This window comes from Rhincodon typus, chromosome 12 (assembly GCF_021869965.1).
Source record: "Rhincodon typus isolate 14 chromosome 12, sRhiTyp1.1, whole genome shotgun sequence".
Classification (NCBI taxonomy): Eukaryota; Metazoa; Chordata; class Chondrichthyes; order Orectolobiformes; family Rhincodontidae; genus Rhincodon; species Rhincodon typus.
This window is the reverse complement of record NC_063343.1, coordinates 39,700,640-39,726,405: the sequence shown is the minus strand read 5'-3', so window position 1 is coordinate 39,726,405 and position 25,766 is coordinate 39,700,640. Positions and strand designations below refer to the sequence as shown.

At 39.9% G+C, this 25,766-nt stretch overlaps 1 protein-coding gene across 2 annotated transcripts in view; it reads left to right on the top strand.

Annotated features, from left to right (window-relative positions):
- LOC109929127 (SPARC (osteonectin), cwcv and kazal like domains proteoglycan 1) overlaps window positions 1-25,766 on the top strand; it is a 468,013-nt gene that overhangs the window by 327,737 nt on the left and 114,510 nt on the right. For both annotated transcript variants that reach the window (XM_048603880.1, XM_048603879.1), the window contains exon 5: window positions 9,579-9,711. In XM_048603880.1, coding sequence (XP_048459837.1) covers window positions 9,579-9,711 — 133 coding nt within the window. The remainder of the gene's footprint in view (window positions 1-9,578; window positions 9,712-25,766) is intronic.

The window sequence follows — 25,766 nt, the reverse complement described above, 5'->3', positions numbered from 1 at the left end:
ACTTCTGATCCATGATCTGTATGAAAAATATCTGTTCTTTCTCTGTTTTAAGAAGAAGATCTGGAGACATCCCCTGCTCTTGCACACAACACTGCCATTGACTTGTCACTGCCATTGACTGTGATTCTAGAGCTTACAGTCTTCCTTCCTCCGTCTCTGGGCTTCTGTTACCAGCTTCATTGTTTTCTACAGTCATCCTGTGTGACTACAAAATCAGCGAGCTGAACTGCGTTTTAGACACTCAGTGCAAATGGCCATCAGGAACATGATGGCATGACTGGATTAGTAATCCAGAGGCCCATATTGATGCTGTAGAGGCATGAGTTCAATTCCTACCACAGCAGCTGATAGAATTTAAATTCAGGTAACAGAATCTCAAATTGAGAGCTAGTCTCAACAGTGGAGACAGTGAAATTATAATCAATTGTCAAAAAACTGAACAAGAAGGAAATTTGTTGTCCCTACCTGTTCTGATCTACATGCGACCCCAGCCCTAGAGCAATGTGGTTCATTCTCAAGTGCCCTCTGCAATGTCCTATCAAGTCACACAGCTCAAAGACAATTATAGATGGACAGCAATGCCAGCCAATTTCACATGTCATAAAAAAAGTTTTAAAAATGATGCACTGTACTGTTTGTGGATTTATGGAAGAGCCAACATGTTTGCCAACCTGGAAAACTAATAACTGCAAAATGACTTCAACAAAGGCCAACTCAAAAAGCAATGTAAAATTCAAAAACATCCCTCAAAATTTACATTTTAACAGCACCACTCGTTTGCAGTTACATCAGTAAATAAACTCAGTTTTCTGAGATGAGTATCCAAAGATGTTCACAATGTTTTGGGGCTAAAGAACATAAACTGACCACAAGCAATTCAAAAGCCCTCATCTGAATGTCACAAGCTTTTAACATTGCTGAAAGGACTTTTGCTATTGAAGAATAAGAATAGCCAGAAAATTTATAATGGGCTCACATCTGGGAGTAAGTTTCAGTCATTAAAATGTCAACCGTCATACATTGCTGCTTTCGTTTTAGAGTGTAACTCTGTTGTAGTTACTGTTGCTACACTGTTTAGTGTAATGCATGTCAATGTTTAGTAAAGGTTAGAAGTAATTTATTGCGGTGTTTCTAAGGCAGTTGTCTGTTTCAATTGCCTCCTTTGGTATTCTTTAATCTTTCTATAGTAATGGTCTTTCTAACCACATCAGTTGCTGGCTGGTGCTTTGCTAGACAGTCTTTATGTACATCATGGTCAACATAACTCATTAGGCTTTGCAGTTGCTCTTTTGATTTCTAGTTTTTGATATTTAATCTTCCAACTCAACTGATCTGAAATTAACCTTTAAGCTTTTCATCAACGCAACGCCAGGAACAATATTTGTATTTCTGAAGCACTTAACATCCATCTAACCATTCTAATTCAGAAAATCAATTGATGGCAGCTAGAACTGTAGTAAACTTTATATTGTTTTGTACTTATTTACAGTGACACACTACATGTGTACAGCTCCCATCTCAAAAATCACTGTTTTAGTTTGTGTCTAGTTAAATAAGCATGAGTCTCAGGTTATCCCCACCACCCGCATACAATCAAATAATTATTCTACAATTGCCACTGCAAATTTTATTGTCCTGTTTCAAATTTGCTGTCATAATTTACCTCGTATGCTTTGGACTCTTATGGTGCATGGTAATAGTCCTAGATCTGGACCAGGAGACCTGAGTTTGAGTCCACCTGCTCCAGAGGTGTGTAATAATGTCTCAGGACAGGTTGATTAGAAAATATCTACCTTGTGTGCTTCAGTATTCAGCTTTAAATAGAAAACTCCATCAAAAGGACCTTGATGGTGTCCCAGTAGCTGAGCCAGAAGGTCTGGGCTCAAGTCCCATCTGCTCCTGAATTGTGTACTTTATGAACAGGTTGATTTGGCAAATATCTTGACAACCTTATTAATTGCAAATATTATTCCAAAATTAGAACCTGGCTAGAATGGCCAGGTCTAAGATGTGTTTCTTCCATGTATACGACAAATAAAATACCCTCAGGCACTAAATTCCAAACGTCTACCATTGTGATCAACTTATTACGATTATTCAAAAGATCTAACTGTAACTCCTAGTAGTAATGAAATGGATGGCTTGGCAGCTCAGTGGTTAGCACTGCTGCCTCACAGCGCCAGGGACATGGGTTTGATTCCACCCTCCGGTGACTGTCCGTGTGGAGTTTACACATTCTTTCCATGTCTCCTTGGGTTTTGTCCCACAATCTGACGATGTGCAGGCTAGGTGGATTAGCTATGAGAAATGCAGGTTTACAGAATATGGTGGGATGATGTTTGGAGGGTTGGTGTGGACTTGATGGGCTGAATGGCCTGCTTCCACACTGTAGTGACTCTATGATTTGAATTTTATTTTTCTTTCCTTTTGGCTTTCCATTCTGTTCTGATTGCTTTTCCTCTTTCTCACGATGAATATCACATACACCAATCCAGTCCAACTAAAATTCCTGACTTTTTTAATCTGTACTGGTTGCTGCTAGCTGTTGGAAGCATTTTTGAAGGTCTGCATGAACTCAGACAGTACAAATTTCAATGCTATTTTTTGGCTTTCACTCTTGCCAAAATGTTAGTTGCAGTTTAAACTTTGCAGGTTTGGATGGAATGAAGGACACATCTATAACAAAGTTCATTACTATGGTTACCTTTTTACAGGAAGAATGGATGGCAGTGGACAAGGCAAATCTAGCTGACAGCAAGTTAAATTTGTTTCTGAGCCATTGCTCGTTGCGAAGCTTCTCTTTATCTTCACTTTTCAGCCACTGGCATACAAAACAACGCTAAAATATCTCAAACCTTGAAAATAAGGGACAGTAATTGTGTATAGCACTTATTATGTATTCCTCTGCAATTTATTTTGCATCAAGTTACAAAAACTCTCATTTTCTTTTCACATCTCCAAAGCATTAGTCAAAAGTCACTGAGTTATTGGAAACCAGGCAATGTTTCTGATTTTGGTGGGAGAGTGGTGTTAATTGGTGAAGGGTTGAGGGAGTGGCCAGTTAGCCGGGGTGGTAGGAATAAAGACAGGTCACCAGATAATGGTTTAGGCCCTCTGATTGGTCCCCTCAACTCATCTGCATTTTTCATTCAACAATGAACGTGGAGGGGATTTCTTAATTGGTTGTTCACCGATGTCACTCACCTGATGGCACTGCTGACAGGAACACCGTGCCTAAGGGGTGAAATTCAGCCTCAGCCCCATGAGTGTGATACAGATAGCATGAGTTTAATGAAAAGTGGTAGTATTATGTATGCAGAAGCATTCAAACGCGTAGTGAATGTGCAACAGGTGACATTTTGTAGTGTACATTTTTGGACCATCTATCTTTTACCTGATGCTATTTGATCAATTTGGCATGTTCCTTAAAATATGCTATCTTCACCCACATCTGTCCCTAGGTTATGGCAATAGAGTATTGTGCCTCAACATTACTTCCTGTCAGAGATGCTGAGCTGCATATTTGGGGGTTTATGCACTGGCATACTAGTCATGCATATCGTCCTCACACCAACCTCAAGCAACATCAAATTGCCAGTGCCATTATAACAAGTAGCCAACAGACTAGTTTGGGTCTTCACAAAATGTGTACCAGTCTTTGCTTTTCCACTCTCTCACCATTGCCACCCTCTCCACTCTACCCCAGGCTTCTGGAAGCTCTGACAAACATTTAAGAACTGTTTCCAATCCTTTTGAAGGCTAAGACTTTATGAAATCTCATGTGCTCCAATTACTTAATTTTAACAGATTGCATACAATTGTATTTTCTCAGCAGCCCTTAGAAGTTATTATCCTCTCCATCAGTAAAGAATCTATATTCTATACCTTTGCTGGTGGATACCTCGATATTGCTTATACTTTTGAATAACCTGATTTTTCAAAGCTTGGTTGAGGTTGCTGCACTAATGATGCACACTGGGGAAAGGGCAAACAGTTCTACTGTTACTGCAATAGGAAGCAGCTCCAATATTTAATGGGATTATATCATCTCTGCCTAGAATTTTAAATAGCTAAATTCACCCTTGTCTTCCAAAGAGGAACTTCTGCAGGGGAATATACATGTAAAGTATTCGCAGACCATAAACCACACAATATTAAATATGAATTCTTTCAGAAAACCAAACCAGGCTTTTTTTTATTGACTTCAATTTAGTAGACTAATAAGCCTCTACTAAATTGGATAAAAATAATAGCTAGGAAAATATTATTAATGAGTTTTATGTCATAAATTAAGTCTAAACGTGTTAAACTGGAGACATTTCAAAGAATGTTCTTCACAGATGTTCAAGTTATTTTAAAATTAGTTTTATGGAATAAAATAGCATTGTTCTGTTATAGCGTAGATACCTATTAAGCATATTCCAAAATGGCAGCATTAATAATGTGATCAGAGATGTGGGCAGATTTTCACTGAGATGGAATCTTTTCAAACTGGACGGACCCTTCTCCTTTAAAAGGGCCCCTACCTGCCATAATTTTGTTCCAGGAAGGCAAGGCTGGACAGAGTTAAGCCTGCTACCACAGGAAACAGAGGTGGCCACAGGGGCAATGTGTCCTCAGATGAGTTTGTTGAAGGTTGGTTCTGGTTGTCTGATGTTTCAGTCTGGATGTATATGAGCCTATAGCCCTTGCCTGTCACCTCCAATTCCAGTCCCATGTACCCTCAAACCACTTGCCATACATGTCCAGGCATTTATCAAACTCATGCAAAAAATTTAAATCCCATCAAGTGGTCAATCTATTGTAAAAGTAAACATTTATTCACTAACCACATCAGATACAGCCAGTATTTTAATGGCATCTCAGAACTGCTAATCAAAAAATGAACTCAGCTCCATGTCCCATTGGCATACTTGCTTAACTCAACCAAATATTCATAATGAACTGGACTCAGCTAATAATAGCAACTCATGGGATGCATCAAGAAAGAAGTTCATTAAAAATTGCAGGAGCAGATGGGTAATTTTTTTTTTCTAAGCTACACTAGATGGCATTCCAACAATGGAAGTCTTATTTGTCATTCTAGCTGAAAGTTGCTGCCGATTGGTCATTTATAAAGAGCTTGGGATTCAAATAATTCCAGATCATGTCACTTAAACATATGTGCCCAACAGTGTTTACACCTTCTTCATAAATTTGTGACTCCTATACTGTGGGATAAAGCCCTTGAAATAGTGAAAATGGGGTCTGCACAAACTTTAAACATGAACTTCAAATCGCCTTGCTGAGATTGGACTTACCACTTGTACAATTCATACCCTACACCTTCTCCAAGCTGGCAAAACTAGACGCATCAGCATCCTGTTATTTTTAGAAAGATCAAAATTTGTTCGAACTCCATGAAAAGTCAGCCCCAGCCTCTGCAAGATGCAAGGGTGAATGAAAGTTGGTGGCACATAAACTGACATTCAGCAAGGCCACTCCAATGATGTAATTCACTCCAGAAAGCCTTAAGCAGATGAGGGTTAGTCTTCCACCCAACAGTGAGAGCAAGTCCCATGCTAGAGACTTGCAGGTAATCTGATTCAGTAGTATCTGCACAAATCCCAGAATTCAGAAGTGAGAAGTGGGTGCTGAATGAACTGCAAGGAGGGCGAAGAAGAAGAGCAATGAATTCTGGACTAAATTAAGTCTTAGGCTTTTAGGGCAGAAAGGTGTCAGGGTGCCTAGGGAAGGAGGGATGGATGAGTGCAATGGGATATGGGGTTGCTGGTTTTGAAGGCTAGGCCAAGAGGAGCTAAGGAGGATAATTTGTTAGGAAAAGGGGTTCCCAATGTATGCACTCCCTCTTCTTTTCATATTTTACACAAAGCTATTTCTGACTCTTGTGCCACCTAGCCTGGTCGGTATACAATTGGGTCAATTGGCTTGGTTCAGTTGCCAGTTTTTAAAAAGAAATGATGGGTGGGTTTTGGCTGGCAGCTTCCTACTGTACCAAAGGGACTGGTTCGGGGATATGTGGGTAGGCAGTGGGCTGGTCACCCGACAGATCTTTCTACTGTACCCACTGCCACACCCACAACTCTATCTGAAGACTGCCCAGTAGGGGCCATCAAATCTAGACCTCAGAAGTCAAATTGTTAAAATTTTAGATATGTTAATCATTCTGTATAGCTCTTTTGATAGTGCCAGCTGCCAAGTCAATTTATTGGTGTTTACTTCAAGGATTTCATCTCTGTTATGGGATCAAAATGAATTAAAGATATATGTCACTGTAGTTCAAATATGGAAGCTTTCAACGACTTCCATTCTAGGATGATGTTGTAAATTATGATTACAGTAGTTCACACATAAAACTTTAAAGTGAAGAATAACTGAAGACTGGCTATTAAATAACGGGCTATAACATAGTTCAAACTTGTCTAATTCTATAAACCTGATTGCATAATTCAAATGTGTCAAAGTCCTGAGAGCATGTTACAATGTTGAACATATTTTCAGGGAGACTAATAAATTTAGAAATCAGGATCCCCCATGTCAATAGAACCCTGACAAGCCATAACCAGGTACTCTGCCAGCCCAAACTGTGTAAACCTTGTTATATGACTAAAGAAACCCTTTAAGATTCACTTAACATTTTCCTTTGTATAGCAAAAGAGTAGGAGTTAAAATTCCCACCATTAAGCACTTAGACCTACAATACTTTACTGCTTATGCCTTTTCAGCTTTATAACATTGCTTTGTCAAATTAGTACAGAAAAGTGACACACATTACATGTAATTTTTCACGAACAAAAACAAAGTTGCTGGGAAAGCTCAGCAGGCCTGGCAGCATCTGTGAAGGAAAAAACAGAGTTAACGTTTCGGGTCCAGTGACTCTTCCTCAGAACACACTGGACCCGAAACGTTAACAGCGTTTATTCTTTCACAAATGCTTCCAGACCTGCTGGGCTTGTCCAGCAACTTTGTTTTTGTTCCTGATTTACAGCATCTGCAGTTCTTTCCATTGTTTCAATTCAAATTATCACCATTTTCATATTTTTTTCTCTTTGGCACCTTAAAAGAATGAATTGTCTTATTTATGTTCCACTTTGAATAGAAAGTGTGACTTAAAGACCAAGGATAATTAAGAAAACTTTACATAAAAATTTTGTTTCAATAAAATGTGTTTCCACTCAGGTTAAGTGAAAGTTCCTGAGATTACTGTTTTTGCTTTGCCACTGATAATGTATTTCAATGCTCTAAACATTTTTGGGATTGTTTCACCTGAAAAAAAAATGAATGTTACCACAAACTTATCGAGTTGTTATGTTAAAACCCACAGAGACAGATAGCATTTAAAAAGAGATGTCTGAGCTATTTGCACCACTTTTAGGATTCCATAACATTTTGCATTCCTAAGAACTTCTGGAATTTTATTTTTCTTCTCACTGTCAAATAATAACTAACTTTATCATAGAAAGCTTTGCTAGCTTTTCCTCACATGAATTCTCTCTTCCTTCCTGACTCTATCTGTTTTCTCCTTATGTCACCCCAGTTTGCTGGTCACTTTCAGCTTTGAACTCTCCTGTCTTGCATCTCTCCTTTGCATCCAAGATGTCCATACATTAACTGTCTTCCTGTTGGGACTGTTTCCATGTCAAAGGTTGCTAGGTGACATGAACCTGTGTTTCTTATTATTCAAGAAAATTACAACTGATGCAAATCTTAAAATTTACTTCCAAGCATTCTTAAAAACAATTGCAGATTACACAAATGTTTTAAATAGTTACAGAATTTCCTTACTGTTCCTGCTTTGGGTCTAAGATCATCACAATACCACATTTCAACAACCGTTTATATATAAGATGTGGGATTATCCACTCCACAAAGTCACCAGGCTTTCTCCAATAGGACAAAACTAGGTAACCTGAATCAATTTACATAAATCATGTGCATGTCTAATGCCAGTTATATCTGGTAACAGGGATTCTATGGCCAATCATGAATCATTGCTGTGCCATGTGTATGATTTTCATCTGCAGTCTCAATGTTGAAGATTTGAAGGGAGTTAGCAAAGGTTTGGTCCCTCCTGAAATAACTCCACAGGGGCCAGTATGGCATCACCAAGCCACCCTTTATTTCCACATGAAGGGTCATCGACTCTAATACTGCCTTTTCAGAGTCAGCTCTCAGTGTACTAGAATCTCTGACACTCCTTTTTTTTAATCTGTCAGCCAGGGCTCCCTAATTGGACCAGATTAACAGCCAATCAGGGAGCTCGTATTCTATGGAGTTCACCCAGCTGACCTCGTTACACACATTACACCTCCAAGAAGGAGCTGTAGAAATGAACCAAAAGAATAGAGTTCTATTGAGCACACAAGATTAGATTTATCCACAGACAATAAAGTTAGTTAACTATGGTAGGATCTCAATCTTTTCTCAAGTTTGAATAATTAGATCAATTCAAGCTATATTATTTCCAAACTTGAGATTTTGAATTGAGGGACACACTGTTTCTATTCTGGCACTTTCCGTATTTGACTGATATTACAATCCTGGAAAACTTATGTCCATTTTAGAGAAAGGCTTATGCTAAAATTTGAAAAAGTTCAGGGAAGACAACAAAATCTAACCAATGTCACATTCTGTATCAGAGTATGGTGTTCTCCAGTGCTGGCTGAGACCCTTATATGAGGTTGCATTAAATGTCAATTTTATCAGCAAATGGTTTGCACTGAATGGAGTCTACTTCACCAAAAATTTGAATGAAATGTGAACATAAAATGGTGCAATTTCCAAAACTCCACATTTTGTTGATGAATCTGATACAATGGGCAACTCCAAGTATGGACTTGGAACTGGCTGGGATGTTGTGGGGTGTGGGGGTATGTCAAGGGACCTGCTGTCTTTGATTATTTAAATCATCACTTTGAGAACTTCCTCATGCTTCCACTGACACACCATTAGTGGTGACCAGCAGCAGACAGGCCCTCACCACGTTGCATGGCCGTCAGGGATATCCTGGAAGCCTCTCTGTCTGTTTAAGGGTACCTCCTTTTTGGAGACCCCTGCCCACAAAGGGCCTCATGCAGAGGAAAGGAGCTCACCCACTTGAAAAGTGACCTCTCCCGCCTAAACGTTAACCCACTGATCCTGAATTCTGACATCTAATGGTGCCACCACACAGGAACTGAATGCAGCCCCAGCAATGGCCACTGCTTTTGGTGATGCTGCTGTCTCTGAAGAGCCACCAGTCCTGTGATTGGTGGCAGATATTGGAGGTGGGTCAACCCGTACAGCAGGAAGTTGAGTGTGCGATGACAGTAAAATCTGATCATGGCTTTTAGGGGCAGCAGAAGCAACTTGTCCCTGACTTCCCAACTGGCAGAGGGACCACCACCTGCATGTATAATGTATGCCAACATTTACTAATTTAATCTTATCTTTTAACTGTATCGAATCTGTCCTTCCATGCTGTGTTACTGAAATCCCACCTTTTGGAACATCTCCAGAAGTGATAATAGTGAAGATTGAGAATATCATGCATTTAGGCTTTGTCACTTTATATAATCAACTGCATTTTTTACTTGCAGTCTCAGGCAGAAAAAGGACGGGCTTCTTCACAGACAATGGAATGGAGGAGCCAATCTGGTTAAATGCAAGCCCTGTGCTGTGACGCACCCAAATTCTGTCTGTGGTTCCGATGGCCACACTTACTCTTCTAAGGTAAATTACTTGCCATGGTGAGGAAACAGTCAGTACAATGATTTACTTCTTCAGGCTTGTATTTTAAATGCAACATGTTAAAAATTTAATCCACAGAAGATGTCGGTAACAGCTATTGTTTGACAGAAGGAAAAATAATTCCTTTTTAAAAATAAGGACATGAACCTCATTAAATGCAACTTCTGCTGAATAATTCATCAGAAAAAAACTGAAGCTACGCAATAATGTGGAAATGCAAATGTGTAGAATTATAGAAATCCCAGATCCTACATTGCAGACTGTATGAGGAGGGGGCATTGTTAATCTTTCCTCCAACAGCCATCTGTTTGAATGTAGTAACAACAGTTAAGCTCATGTTCTCAAGATAATGTCAAAATGCATTAAGGAAGCTAATTCATCTGGTGGGATTTTGTAAGGAACTTCATTTATGTCCTGCCATGGAGTCCTGTTCAACCAGAAATCTACAAATGGATGAGACCAGCTTTGCAAATACTTGGGAATGTTATTACTGCAGAATGGTGACCTCAAAGAAGGTTATGCAAATAGATTATTTGTTTTATATTTACACTGAACTCAATACCAAACATTCATCTGAAACTTCAGTTGATAAGATTTATTACATCTTTGGGTATATTAACATTTTATACAATTAGAGTCCTTTGTATTTAATTGACAGCTTTTTTGAAAGTGCATACCATCCTAAAGCAGTCTATAGAATTCTTGCGTAGAGTGTAGGCTATCTTGCACAAGAAGATCTCCAGTTATTTTGCTTTTTAAGTGTTTTCCATGAACAAAATCTGCACTGTATAATACATCAACGTATAGAGCAGAATCTTATAAGACCCTGAGTGATGTGCAAGCAATCTGGGAGAATTGTATAAGGTCCAGTGAGGACTTCCTCAACGTTGAGAGCAAGTTGTGAATTTTCAAACAGAGTTCCTGGCATCAAGACAAAGTTCTCAGTAGTGGGCAGCAAGTTGCCCATTAACTGGGATTATTGCTTGTTAATGTCCTCATTAAGTGCAAATCTCACCTCATTAATATGCAGCTTCCTATCCTACTACCTACCATGATAACTAGACATTGACAATTCCCGACATGAAAGACAGAGCGAGTACCTGTGATTTCAGCTCTCCATTTGCTCCTCTGGTCCTCCATCTTGGACACTGCACTAACATCTCAGGGCATGCTCCATGGGCAGCAACCAGCACAACACCCAGTCCCCCGTGACCCTTATCCACAGACATTGGTCAGTGTCCCTGTGTTACCATGGCACCTTTTTGATCCAGTGACAGGATGTTTCTGCAGAGTAAAGCTGGACTTCGTGCCTCATCATCATTGCAGTGCTGCAGCAAGGGGACTTTATGTACAGGGACCAGCACCCAGCTCATGGATTGAATCAGGCTGTATCTCAGGGGTGCTCACTCACTCTCTTGGTACTCCCTCACTCGGAACCGACCTGGGTGCTCACAGCATCCCTGCCTTGCCTTGCCTTGTTGCAGGATGCACCCTCAATCGGAGCTACTAGTATCACAGTCCTTCTGTAATGCCTTGATGTTTAGCACAGGCATTTGGTACAGGAATTCCCCCTTCACAATTTGGTCTTCCTGCTGAGGGCATTTTCGAATTTATAATTTAAAACGATGTAGAGAGGGCGCTTCCAATCTGGTGTACTCTCCCTCTCTCTATCTCTCGCTCATCCATTTTGTGGTGCCTGCTCCTTCACTCAACTGAAAAAGCAGCATACTTCTCCAATGGAGGAAGGTTTGTCCTCTAGCTTTGGGAGCCCACCCACTGTCCTCAGTGAGCCCACTCTCTGGCCTTGAATTGACTAGTTTGGGGAATTCATAAATGGAGGGGCAAGATCATGGAAGGTTTATAATCAAGCTCTTACTTGACTGGGAGCCAGGATAGGAAAACAAGCAGAGGAGCGTTAGGTGCGTGGAACTTGTGAATAAGGACATAGACATCAGTGTTTTGATTTTCCACAGAGCAGAATGTGTCAAGCTAGTGAGGAGTGCATCCTAATAGTCAAGTTGACAAGTTGTAACGGCTGAAATGGGAGGCTTGGTAGTCGATTAAATGAAGTGGGATTGGGATCAAGCAATGCTACAGAATTGAATGTAGGTTAGTGTTGACATGGATATGTGGTCAAAAACTCAATTCAAGACCAAATGTGGCAGTAAAGTTGGTAACAATCTGGTTTAATATCAAACAGGGAAGGAGAAGATGGAGTCAGTAACTGGAGAGCCAAGTTCAGAGCAGAGACCAAAGTTAATAGCTTTAGTCATCCCAGTGTTGAATTGGAAGAAAGTTTTCTGCTCATACACTACTGTAATTCGAATAAGCAGTTTGATAAGTTAACAAGAATGAAGGAGTTGAGAACAGTGATGCAGATGTTGTCGCTATAAATGTCAAAACAAATATGTAATTTAAGATGATGTTGCTGAAGGGCAGCATGTAAATGAGACCATAAGATATGTGACGGAATTAGGCCATTTGGCCCATCAAGTCTGCTCCATCATTCAGTCATGGCTGCTGTATTTCTCCACCCCATTCTCCTGCCATCTCCCTGTAACCATTAATCCTCGTACTAATCAAGAACAGATTCATCTCTGACTTTAAAACACTCAATCACTTGACCTTCACAGCCTTTTTTAGCAATGAGTTCTACAGATTAACCACCCTCTGGTTCAAGAAATTCCTCCTGAGTTTGACTTATTGTTATCACATGTGCCGAGATACAGTGAAAAGTGTTGTTTTGTGTGCTGTTCAGGCAGATTGTACCATACAAAGTGCCTCAGGGTCGCAGAACAGAGTGCAGAACACAGTGTTACTGTCTCAGAGAAGGTGCAGAGAGAGATCAACATTAACATTTGAGAGGTCAATTCAAAAGTCTGATAACAGCAGGAAAGAAGCTGCTCCTGGAATTAGAATCCCCACACTGTGGAAGCAGGCCATTCAGCCCATCGAGTGCACATCAATCTGAAGAGCATCCCTCCTACATCCACTGCCGTAGCCTATATCCCTGCATTTCCCATGGCTAATCATCCTAACCTACACGTCTCTGGACACTGTAGGCAATTTAGCATGGCCAATCCACCTGGCCTGCACATCTTTGGACTGTGGGAGGAAACCAGAGCACTCAAATGAAACACATACAGACACAGGGAGAATGTGCAATCTCCACACAGACAGTCACCTGAGGCTGGAATTGAACCCGGGTCCCTGGCGCTGTGAGGGAGCAGTGCTAACCACTGAGCCACAGTGTTTTAGTGATGTAGTCTCATTTGTTAAGAATTACTGTCATGCGCCCTTTGTCTGCTGGTAGGATTATGATGTTTTTGTCTTCTTTCCAGGGCCTTCCTTTCTGTCGTGTTGAGAGTGTTAAGTTCGTTCCTTCTGGTCAGTGTCAGGACCACTGCCTGTCTTATAGCTTATTGTGTTTCCTCATTGATGCCATTGGTCTTCAGAGTGGATTCTAGTGTGGCTAGGAACTCTGTCCTGTTACCATCTCTGTGGTTGTAATTGAGTCCACGTATTAATACAGCTTTCTCTGTGTCTGTTAGTTTTCTGTCGGACAGATTTCTTATCCAGGTGCCTGACGTCTGGCTGTTGTTTAGTTTGGTTAGTTTGGCTAGCCTTTCTTGTAGGATTTGTCTTTTCTTGGTTTTGGTTTTCTGTTGACTAATGTTAATGGCTTGTTCTAAGTCTGTTGTCCACTATAGGTTGGTTGCGTCTAGGTATAGGGATTTTTGGCACATAACTTCCTTGTCATATCTGTGGAGTCGTTTGTGGGCTTCGTTAATCATTACTTTCACCATTCTGTGGCCATTGTGTTCTGCTGTCCTGTATGCCTGTATGTCCTGTCAATTAAATACAAAGGACTCTAATTGTATAAAATGTTAATATACCCAAAGATGTAATAAATCAAATCATTGTCGATGGGTGGTTTGTATCTAACACTGCGCAGTTGTACCTGGTTTCTGAGGCATCCATGTTGGAAGTAGAGTTGCTCGCGGGTAGAGCTCTGTCGTTTGGTGTAGGTTTCCCATTTCCGAGCCAGTTTGAGCATGTTGCACCTGTAGGTGTCTAATATTCTTGAGTAGATTTGTTGCTCGGGTTGTGGACACCCATGGGGTCACCCATCTCTGGACTAATGCCAGAAGCAGTGATGCAGAGACTTGAAAGCATGGCCCTTCCACAGATCAACCCAAACTATGGATCCGATATGTGGACAACACTTCCATCACACCAACTTATAAACAACATTTTCACCGGCATCAAATTCACCAGAGAAGAAGAAAAGAACAAACAGCTCCCATTCCTGGACGTGATGGGCCAATGGGGAATTTCTGATGAAGGTATACAGAAAGGCCACACACATGGATCAAGTCCTAAATTTCAACAGTAACCACTCCGACACCTACAAAAGGAGTTGCATAAAAACACTGTTCAAACAAGCCATAACACACTGCAGCAACCCAGACCTATGCCAGAATGAAAAGAATACCTCCACCAAGTATTCAGAGAGAATGAATACTTGAACAGCTGGGTCCGACAATGCCTGTCACACAAACAACAACAGGTACACCCCGACACACTTGTCATGTTACCGGACATCAAAAACGTATCTGAACTGACCACAAGACTCCTACGGCCACTGGGTGTCAGAGTGGCACACAAACCTACATCAACCCTACACCAACTGCTAACATGAACCCTACCTACTATGGACAGAACCAACGTGATATATAGGATTCCATGTTAGGACTGTGACAAACATTACATTGGACAGACAGGAAGAAAACAGGCCACAAGAATACATGAACACCAACTAGCAACAAAAACACATGACCGATACTCACTCGTCTCCCACGGATAAGGAGAACCATCAGTTCGATTGGGACAACATCAGGATCCTAGGACAGGCCAAACAGAGACAAGCACTGGAATTCCTAGAGGCCTGGTTCTCCTCCAAGAAGGCCATCAATAAACACATAGAACTAGACCCTATACACACACCACTGCAAAGAGAAACTAGAAATAAGCTAATCAACTCCAATGGACCCCAGAGTTTAAATAGCAAGTGGGGAAATAAAACAGCGCTTCATCAGAGGCTGCACTGATGATGTTACCCAGCAGGGTAATGAAACATCTGCAAACTAATGAGCCAGCTCAACAAGCGAACCAACCACAGCTTAGTTTGGTATTGCCTCTTGGTGTCTCTGTTAGCCTTGAGTAGGCAGAACCTGGATTTCCTGTATAGGTCAGGGTTACCCGACTTGAACGCCTCAGAACTGGACTTCAGTAAGGAGTGGATCTCCCAGTTCAACCATGGTTTCTGGTTAGGAAACATTTAGATTCACTTCTTTGGCACACAGTCTTCTACACACTTAGTAATGAAGTCGGGAATGGTATTGGCATACTCATCTCAGTTCTAAAGAGTTTGAAGCTGTGCTGTTAGGTCCTAGTCTCTCTGACTAGTAGAAACATCTTCTCCATGTCCACTCTATTCAGGCCTCTCAATATTCTGTAAGTTTCAAGCAGATCCCCGCTCATCATTCTAAACTCAATCGAGTACAGACTCAGAGTCCTCAACCGCTCCTCATATGACAAGCCCTTCATCCCCAGGATCATGCTTGTAAACTTCCTCCTGGCCTCCCTCCAATGCCAGCATATCCTTCCTTAAGTACAGAGCCCAACACCACTCGCAATATTCCAGTGCGGCCTTATACAGCCTCAGCAGTACATCCCTACTGTTACATTCTAGCCCTTTCGAAATGAAGGCTAACATTGCATTCGCCTACTTAACTAGCAACTGAAGCTGCATGTTATCCTTAAAAGAATGTTGAACTATGAGTCCTAGGTCTCTGGACCTGAAACATTAATTCTGCTTTCTGTCCACTGATACTGTCAAACCCACTGAGTTTTTCCAGCAATTTCTGTTCTTGTTGCACACACACATCCCACCCCCCTCCCTCCCCACCCCCAAATATTTAGATTTATGTTCTATCTGCAGTCCTAGCTATGTGATCTGCTAGGCCTCTGGTCCCAGCATGATATAGTGGAGCCCATACCATTGGAACAGCTCCTTCCTTTCTTACTACTGGCACCATTGTCCCATGAATTCAGACCCATTTCTCCCACACCAATCTTTGAGCCATGCATTTTCCTCTTTAATCTTCTTGATCCTGTGCCAATTAGCTCAGGTAGCAATTTGGAGATTATTAACTTTTTAGTTCTGCTTTCAATTTAGCCCCTGGATGCTCATATTCTGTCAGCAGAACCTCTTTCCTCTTTCCATCTATTTCGTTGGTGCTTACATGGGCCACAACAACTGGATCTTTCCCCTCCCACTCCAAGTTCCTCTGCAGCCTGATGAGATATCCTGATCCGGGCACAAGGCAAGCAATATAGCTTTGGGACTCTTGATTCTGGCCATAGAGAACAGTGTCTGTTCTCCCGACAACACTATTCCTGATTATCATTATTATTTCTCTTATCTTCCCCCTCTTGAATGGCTCCCTATACCACGGTGCTATAGTCAGTTTGCTCATCCTTGCTAACAACTATGCTCATGTCCATAGGGAGCAAGATTCTCAAGCACGTTAGACAAGCTCAAGGGCTGAGGCTCCTTCAGCACTACCTATTGGAACCCTCTACCAGCTTCACTAATAGTCATGCTGTCCTGTCCCTGACCACTGACCAAATTCGAGGTAGTTAATGTAAGGGGTGTGACTGCCTCCTGATAGTTATCCAGGTAACTAGCCCCTGCCCTGATGTGTTGCAGTGTTTTAAGTCAGATTCCAGCTCATCAACTCTGAGCTGGAGTTCCTCAAGCAACAAGCACTTGCTACAGATATGGTCACTGTGAACCACAATGAGGTTCACTAGCTACTACATCATGCAGGCACAACACATGGCCCTGCAGCACTATCTAATTACTTAGTTCTTAATGTGTTCTTTTTTCAATTTCCTACTGGTCTTTTAGTTTGTAATCTGTAAATATTCCTTCAATCTGAAAGTAACCTTTAATAGATGGTCAAATTAGCAGCAATTACTTATAGCTATTAACAGCAATGAATTTATGGTTTACCTGTGATGTCACTCTTTGTGTTGTTCTGGGCCTCCGATCTTAGGTTTCGATTTATCCTGTTTAAAAAAAAAAGCTTACAAACTATGAGTCAAGAAGCAAGCAAGAAGCATCTCCTCCTCTCCGCACTGAATTTCCATGCTGCCTCCAAAATGCCTGAACTATACACTCATTCAGGCCATGTCTCACTCCGGATGTGATCCCTCCCTCCTGACAGCTCCACTGGTAGCTGTGCTTCTTGTTGCTTCGGTCCCAATCTCTGGAATCCCTTTCATACACTTGTGCGTTTCTCCGTCTTGCTCTCTTCCTTTAAGGTGCTGCCTAAAGCCTACCTCTTTGAGCAGTCTTTCTTTATAACTCCTTACATGGCTCAGTGTCACACTTGCAATGGGCCCATGAAGCACCTTGAGAAGTTGCACTATGTAAAAGCATTACATACATATAAACCACTGTTTTTGTTTTCGTAAAAGTGCAATAAAATCTAAATTACATCAATTGAAGCTGTATGGGCATGAATTTCCTTAAAACTTAGTTGATTGACAGTGGATTAAGTATAAAAATGCATTAATACTGTTAAATTGCTGTAATTAGTTTTATTCACAATTTTACATCATTGCATTTAAAAATTCTGAAGAATTCAAACTTCATTTCCAATCAGTTTATTTATCAAATTGTTGGCTGTGCAACCTCCTTTTACCTGTATGTGAAATAGACAAAAGGTTATCAGAGAGCAATTTGCAGCTGCTATAGATCAAATTAGTTTTCAATCAACTTAATCAACCTAAGCATCTTGTCCATTTGTAGGAACCCAATGGCTCTGAACTTCCGCTGGTCCGTTCTAATTCAGGAATTAAAGAGACATGTCTAATTATTGCAAACATTTATCACAAATTAAATCTGATAATTATTTTTTATGTTGTTGGAAATTTTAGTTGAGTCCACAGAGTCCTTGACAAAAAGTAATTTGGTTCTCTCCATGCAACTTTAGTGATGGGGTGTAACTGCATGTACAGTAATTATAGATAATTAAACATAGAACAACTTTGGGAAATATTTAAAATTATGTTTAACAGTGCAGGACAAATATATCCACTAAAATAAACGAAAAGAAAACTCAATGCTGGTGAGACTCAATGGATGAATAAAGATGTAAGGGAATAATTGAGGGTTGCGAAGGAGGCTTACATTAAGTACATAGATAGCAGATGGCTACATGTAAAGAGAGAATACAAAGAAATTAGGATAGATGTCAAAAGAAAGGGAAAGCAAAGACAAACTATGAAATTAAGTTATTGAGGAACAGAAGACAAAATAATAAAATATTTTACAGGCACTTCAATAAAAATAGAAGGCTGTGATGGGATCAAGGACATTAACAGATAGACAGTCTAATACCTCCGGTAACAATGGTAAGAAAGCATAATTGTTAAATAACTATTTTGATTTGGTATTTACCTGGGAACTGGTAACCATGGCATTGAATGTACTTAAAATGAAAACAAAGGCAATATATTAAATTAACTAATTAGACTCAAAGAGGATGAACCACTGATCCAGATAGATTGCACCAGTATAGTTGTAAACACTTAGAGGAGAGCTAGCAGAGGTATTACTGAACATATTTAATAATTTGTTAGAAGAATTGGAAAAGGATATCAAGTATATTTCCTATTTAAAGGCATTAGAACAGGTCCAGGAAATAATAGACCAATCGTTTTTACATCAGCGGTTTAAAGAAAAATTGAATCACTACTAAAGAGAATAAAGAACAACTAGTTAGCATGGCTTTCAAAAAGGAAAAGTCTTGCTTTACCAATCCCATTAAATTTTTGGAGTCAATTTATGGAGATAGTAAACAACAGTAAGGTAATAAATGTGATTTCTCTGGTTTTCAAAAAGCTTTTTACTCGGACCCCATAATAGACACTGAATGAGGTCAGAGAATCTGGAGTCAAAATACAAGTGACAGATTTGAAAGCTAGGCTTCAGGTGGGAGTCACGGGTAGTTATTCAAACACAGAAGGTGGGTATTGGTATTCCACAGTCCCTTGCTGGGGCCACTGCTATTTACAATTCATATTAGTTATTCAGGCTTTGAATCAAAAGCATAAACATGCCAATATACAAATTATGAGCAGGAGGAGGCCAGTCAGCCCCAAGCCATTTAATAAATCCATGGCTGATCTGATTACTCCATACTCCTGCCTACCTTTATAACTTTTCATCCTCTTGTTCATCAACAGCCTATCTGCTTTACAAATATTCAAAGACTCTGTCTCCTCCACTGTCTCTTGAGAAAGAGAGTTCCAAAGACTCATAACTCTCTGTGAGCAAAAAATATACTTATCTCTGTAATAAATGGGGTGAATTCTAGTTTTAAACACTAGGCCTTTTTCCATGTTCTTCCACCAAAGGAGACATCCTCTTTACATGCATCCTGTCCACAATCCTCAGGATCTTGTATGTTTCAATCAAGTCACCTCTTCCTCTTCTAAATGCTGGCAGATACAAGCTTAGCCTTCAACCTTTTCTTATAAGTCAAACCATCCAGTGAAGGTACTAGTCTGGTAAGCCTTCCGAGAAATCCCTTCAATACATTTACGTACTTCTTTAAATAAGAAGACCAAAAATGTAAACTGTATTCCAGATATGGTGTCACCAATACCCTGGAGAACTGAAGCATAACGACCTTACTTTTGCATTCAATTCCTCTCACATTAAAAAAACAATTTTTCTAGTTACTTGCTGTACCTGCATATTAAACAGTTGCAATCATGCACAAGGCCACATAGATCCCTAGGCATCTGAGAGCTCTGCAATTTTTTAGCATTTAGGTGATATACTAATTTTCTATTCTTCTGACCAAAAAGAATAATTTCACATTCTCCCACATTAAACTCCAGTTTACTTATCTTTGTCCACTTACTTAATTATCTATCCCTTTGTAACTTCCTTATAGCCTCTTACATAAGAACATAAGAACTAGAAGCAATAGTAGGCAATTCAGCCTCACCATTTTGCTGATCTCATTAAGGTTAACAAATAGACAGTCGAATATCTCATGTAACAATAGTGAGAAAGCGTAATTTTTAAATAACAATTTTGATTTGGTATTTACCTGGAAGACGGAACTGGTAAACATAGCATTCAATGTACTTAAAATGGAAACAAAAGGCAAAACATTTAATTAACTAATCAGACTCAAAGATTATGCCTGATCCCATCTTGGTCTCAACTCCACTTCCCTGCCCACTCCCCTCAACCCTTTAACCTGTTACTAATTAAAATCTGTCCATTTCCTCCGTGAATTTGTTTAATATACTGATGTCCACCTCACTCCGGGGTAGTGAATTCCTCAGATTCACAATCCTTTGAGAGAAATCTTCCTCATCTCTGTTTAAAATCTGCCATCCCTCAGCCTCTACATATACTTTGTCAAAAGCCTTTAGTATCTTATATACCTCAATGAGAGCTCCTCTCATCCTTGTAAACTCCAGCTAGTACAGACCTAAACATCTCAAGCCCTCCTCATAAGACAAGCCTTTCATCTCTGGAATTAATCTAGTAAATCCTCTCAACTTACATTTTTACCTAACTTTGCGACATCGGCAAATTTAGCAACCAAAGCTTCAGTCCATTTATCAAAGTCATCTGTATAAATAGTAAAATGCTGAGGCGTCAGCACTGATTCCTGTGGTACACCATTCTTGTCAAACAGTAGATGACCCATTTATGCTCATTCTCCTTTTCCTATTAGCTAAACAATCTTCTACCCAGGTCAATATGTTCTCTCCTAAGGGGTGTGTCGAGCAGCCCACCATCCATCTTGAGTCTTTGTTTCCTATTTGCTGGATTAGAACAGCTAGGTGATTGTTTTTGACTGGCACAAACCTGATGGGCTGAATAGTCTTTTCTGTGTTTTAGACCTCAGTAACTCTATTGTGGACTGCAGAGGGCATGCAGGGTTAATGCTGTTGGGGTTGGGGGCCCATGAGAGAGATTGAGGGAGAATGGTGCAGGCGATAGTGAGAGTGGGTGCAGTAGCTGAGAAAGAGTGTGAAGTAGCAGAGAGGATAGTGTGACGCTTAGTCTGGTGATATGGAGAAGGTCATTTGCCATTGCTATGGATGCCTCCAGATGGCTGAGACTGCACAGATCCAGTGGCAACCTCAGATCAGATTGGCATGCTCTGGCTTTGGGGGTTTCTGTGTTAGCTCTGGTGGAAGAAGACATCAAACATCTCCACTACCCTGTCCAGCAGAACCTCCATGTTCAATTTTCACTCTTTTTTTATGCCATTCTATCCTGTTACATATATTCTGTTCAGTCTTCTGACCAGCCACCCATTCTTCTGTAACTACTTACTTTTGCAGTAAGTTTGATACTATTTTTAACATTTTTTTGTTAACTGCAGATGGTGCATCTTCCCCGTGGAATGTTTCTTTCTTGTAGTAATATATCCGTTCTGTGTATTCTGAAATATCCCTTTACATGTCACTACAAGTCCATTGACCCATTTCTTAACTAAATTTGATAGTTCATATTAACAAGTTTTGCATTCATACTTTTATGAATGCCCCTATTTAAGTTTAAAATACTAGTCTTGGATACAGTTTTCTTTCATTCAAATGAAATGTAGAATAAAATCACATTAAGATTGCTTCTATTTCTACATGTATTTCAAAATCTTGTATGATAAATTTTCTGAGAAGCTTCCATAATTTCTTCCTTTACAGCCATCCTACCATGTGCTTACTGTTAGGGGTCTGTACACTACTTCCGCAAGTGAGTTTTTGCCTTTTTTGTTTCTCATATCTATCCAAATCACATCCACTTTCTATTTCTTGAACTTACATCATCCATCACTATTAATCATTCATTAAAAGACACATCCCTCCATGTCTATGTAATCACGATTGAGTCATATTTGTTTATTTCTATTTGCACTTTCAATTCAACTATTTTAAGACCTTGAGACATAAGAGGAGAAGTAGGCCATTCAACTCATCAATTCTGTCCTGCCATTCAATGTGTTTGTGGCTAAGCTGATAATTCTTAGCTCCACTTTCTGCCTTTTCCCTACAACACTTCATAATCTTACTGATTAAAAATGTATCTCAGCCTTGAGTATAGATAATGAACCAGCTTTGACAACCCTCTATAGTAAAGAATTCCACAGATTCACTACCTTCTGAGAAAAGAAATTCCACCTTATTTTTGTCTTAAATGTGTGACTCCTTATTCTGAGATCATGCCCTCTGGTCCTACACTTTCCCATAATGGAAAACAACCTCTCCACATTTGCTAGTCAAGTCCCTGAAGAATTGTGCACGTTTCAATTAAGTCACTTCTCATTCTACTAAACTTCAATGAGTACAGGCCCACCTCAATCTCTCCTCATAAGACTGCCCCTCCATATCCAATATCAGCCCAGTGAATCTTCTCTACGCTGTCTCCAATGCCAGTATATCTTCACTTAGATAAGAGGCCTTATACTGTTCACAGTATTCCAGCTGACTAGTGCCTTCTATTGTTTTGCAAATCCCTCTTGCTTTTATACTCCATTCCCTTCGAAACAAAGGCCAACATTCCATTTACCTTCTCTATTACCCACTAAACTTGGATGCTAGCTTTTTGTGATTCATGCACAAGGACTCCCGATTCCCTTTGTTCTGCAGCTTTCCACGATCGTTTTCCATTTAAGTAAAATTCATCTCCACTATTCTTCCTGCCAAGTGCATAACTTCACACATTCCAACTTTATATTCTATCAGCCAGTGTTTTGTCCATTCATTTTAACCTTCTTATTTCCCTCTGTAAATGTTCTGTGCCCCAGTTATTTTTGTGTCACCTGCAAACATGGTTATCGTATATTCACTTTCTTCATTCAAGTCATTAATATATATTGTAAATAATTGTGGACTCAGCCCTGATCTCTGTGGCACACCACAAGTTAAAAGTTGCCATTCCTGAAAATGTTACCTTTAGTCCAACTCTCCCTCTTGTATTAGTTAACCAATCCTCTAATCATGCTAATATACTACCTCCTAAACAATGGGCTCTAGTCTTATTAAGGGCTTAAAATATGATGCCTTATCAAATGCTTTTTGAAAATCCAGATAAATTGCATTCACTTTTTTTTCCCTTTTTCTATCCTGCTTGTTACCTATGTGAAGAATTCTAGTAAGTTCATGTCATGTCAGACATGATTTCTCCTTCATTTAGCTTCGCTGACTTTGCTTGATCATATTATATAATTCTAAATATTCTGCTATTATAACCTTCATAATAGATGCTAACATTTTCCCAATAACAAATGTCAAGTTAACTGGCCTATAGTTACCTGTTATTTTCTCCTTCCCTTTTTGAAAAAGGTATTACAGTTTCACAAAGTCTGAGAATTCTTGGAAGGTAACTAGCAGTGCATCCACTAACTTCTGTAGCTACTTCCTTTAATATCCTGGAATGGATCCCATTAGTTGCTGGAGTCTTATGCTCTCACTTTTTGTCCAAAGACAAATGTTATTGTATTTATTTTCTCCTCCCCTTTTGCCCCTTCAATATTTTGTAAATTTGGAATGTTATTTGTGTCTTCTACTGTGAAGACTGATGCATAGTATTTATTGAAGTCTTCTGCCATTTCCTGGTTCCCCATTATTATTTTCCCAGTTTCCTAATGGGCTAATGTTCATTTTGGCATCTCTCCTTTTTATATATTTAAAGAAGCTGTTGCTGTCCGTCTTAATGTTACTTGGAAGTTTATGCTCAGACTTTATCTTCTCCCTCTTTCGTTTTTTGGTCTATTTTTGTTGGTTTTAAAACTTGCCCAATCCTCTGGCTCACCACAACCATTCCCTCTAATTTTCTTTCCTTCCGCAACAGCGAATTCCAGAACTGGAATCAATGCTTCGAGCACACGCTGATCGTTATGTGCAGAAACCCAGAATGGCTGCACGTGCATGCAGCTGCACAGCTTAGAGGCAACACTGCTTACCACCAATTTTTCCAATTTGCATATTTTTCTTTCAATTTGATGCTCTCCTTAACGTGCCTAATTAATCATGGTTGGTTTAGTCTCTTCTTAGAATCACTTTTCCCCATTGGGATATATCTTTGCTATGAGCCAGGAACTATTTTCTTAAACATCTGTCATTGTTCCTCAACTGTCTTTGCTAAACTCCTTTCCCAGTACATTCCAGTCCGCTCTGCCTTCATTCCTTTGTAATTACCGTCATTTAAGTTTAGCACAGCTGTTCCTGATCCAAGTTCCTCCCACTTAAACTGAATGCTAAATTCTCTCATGTTATGATCACATTTTCCTCAGGGATCTTTTACTCTGGCATCATTTATCCAACCTGCCCAATTACACATTACCAGATCATCACCTGGTTGGATCTACAATATTTTGTCCTAGGAAACTGTTCTGAATACACTTTATGTATTTTTCCTAATGGTTTCCTCTGCCAATCTGACTATCCCAATCTACATGTAGATTAAGGTCACCCAGGATTAATATACTGCCTTTGTTACACACCCTCATTATCTCCTGATGTATTCTTCCCCTTTTTTATATTTCTACCTCCACCCTTTTCTTCTGGCTTGGCCTTTTGACAAGTCATATATTCAAAATATTTAGTTTCCAGTTTTGATCTCCTTGTAACCATTTCTCCCTAATCGCTATAAGATCATATCCATTAACCTGTATTTGTGCTGTCAATTAATTTATTTTGTTCTGAATGCTGTATACATTCAAGTATCAAACTATTAATTTTCCCTATTTACCATTTTCCCCCACTAACCCTATTTATAGCTGTTTTTCTCTGTTTGTACACTTTGTCCTTCCCTGTCCCACTCTAGTTAATTTTATCCAAGTAGCTGTTCTTAATGTTGCTTTATCCTCTACTTTATAAGCCTACATTTCCCCTTTCCCAGACCCCCCACCTTCGATTAGTTTGTAGCCTTCTCTACAGCCATAGTAATTTGATTTACCAGGACATTGGCCCTGGCACGATTGAAGTGAAATCCACCGCACTGGAACATCTCCCTTCTACCCTGTTAGTGGTACCAGTCGCCCATGAACTGAAACTCATTCCACCAACACCAATCTCTGAGTCACACATTTGATTCCTTGACTTTATTTACCTTTTAACAGTTTGCCCTTGGCTCAGGTAGTAATTCAGAGATTATTGCCTTGGAGATAGTAGTTGTTTAAAATCTTCCAGCCAACCTCCTTTCCAGTACTATCAATGTTGTTGTTACTAACATGGATGACAACCACTAAATCTCTCCACTCCCTCTCCAAGTTCTTTTCCAGCCCTGAGGAATCAGGCAAGCAACAAGCATCTGGAAGTCCTGCTCATGGCTGCAGAGATCAATATTTATGCCCCTCATTACACTGTCCCCTGCCAGTACTACATTCCTATTTCCTCTCCTTACTGGAATGGCTTCCTGTGCCAAAGGGCCCATGGTCAATTTGCTCATTCTTCCTGGAGTCCCCACTCTTGTCTGCACAGCTTACAAGAACCTCATACTTGTTGGACAATTGTAGGGGCCAAGGCTCCTCAATAGCAACCCCCTGGGTTCTCATAGCTGCTTCACATGCAGTTACATCCTCCTGTCCCTGATCGCACCCTTGTTCTCAATTACCTCAGCTGAGGATTATGACCGCCCTCTGGAGCAATATGTTGAAATAACTTGCCCCTTCTCCGAAATAGTGCAATGTTTTTGAATGACATTTGGATTCAGATTTAAAACCTTTAGTTTTGTCCTTTCATTACTGTTAGCCTTTTATTTATTATTTTTGCAACATCCAAAGTTATCAGTTAGTTTACTCTGAGATTTGTGCTGTCCATCCCTTCCTGTAACACCTGTTTATGAATTCCCATATTCATACCTTGTTTGCCTAGCATCCACAGCATTTTCCCAAATTTGATCCCTTATCTCCACTATTTAGTTTAAA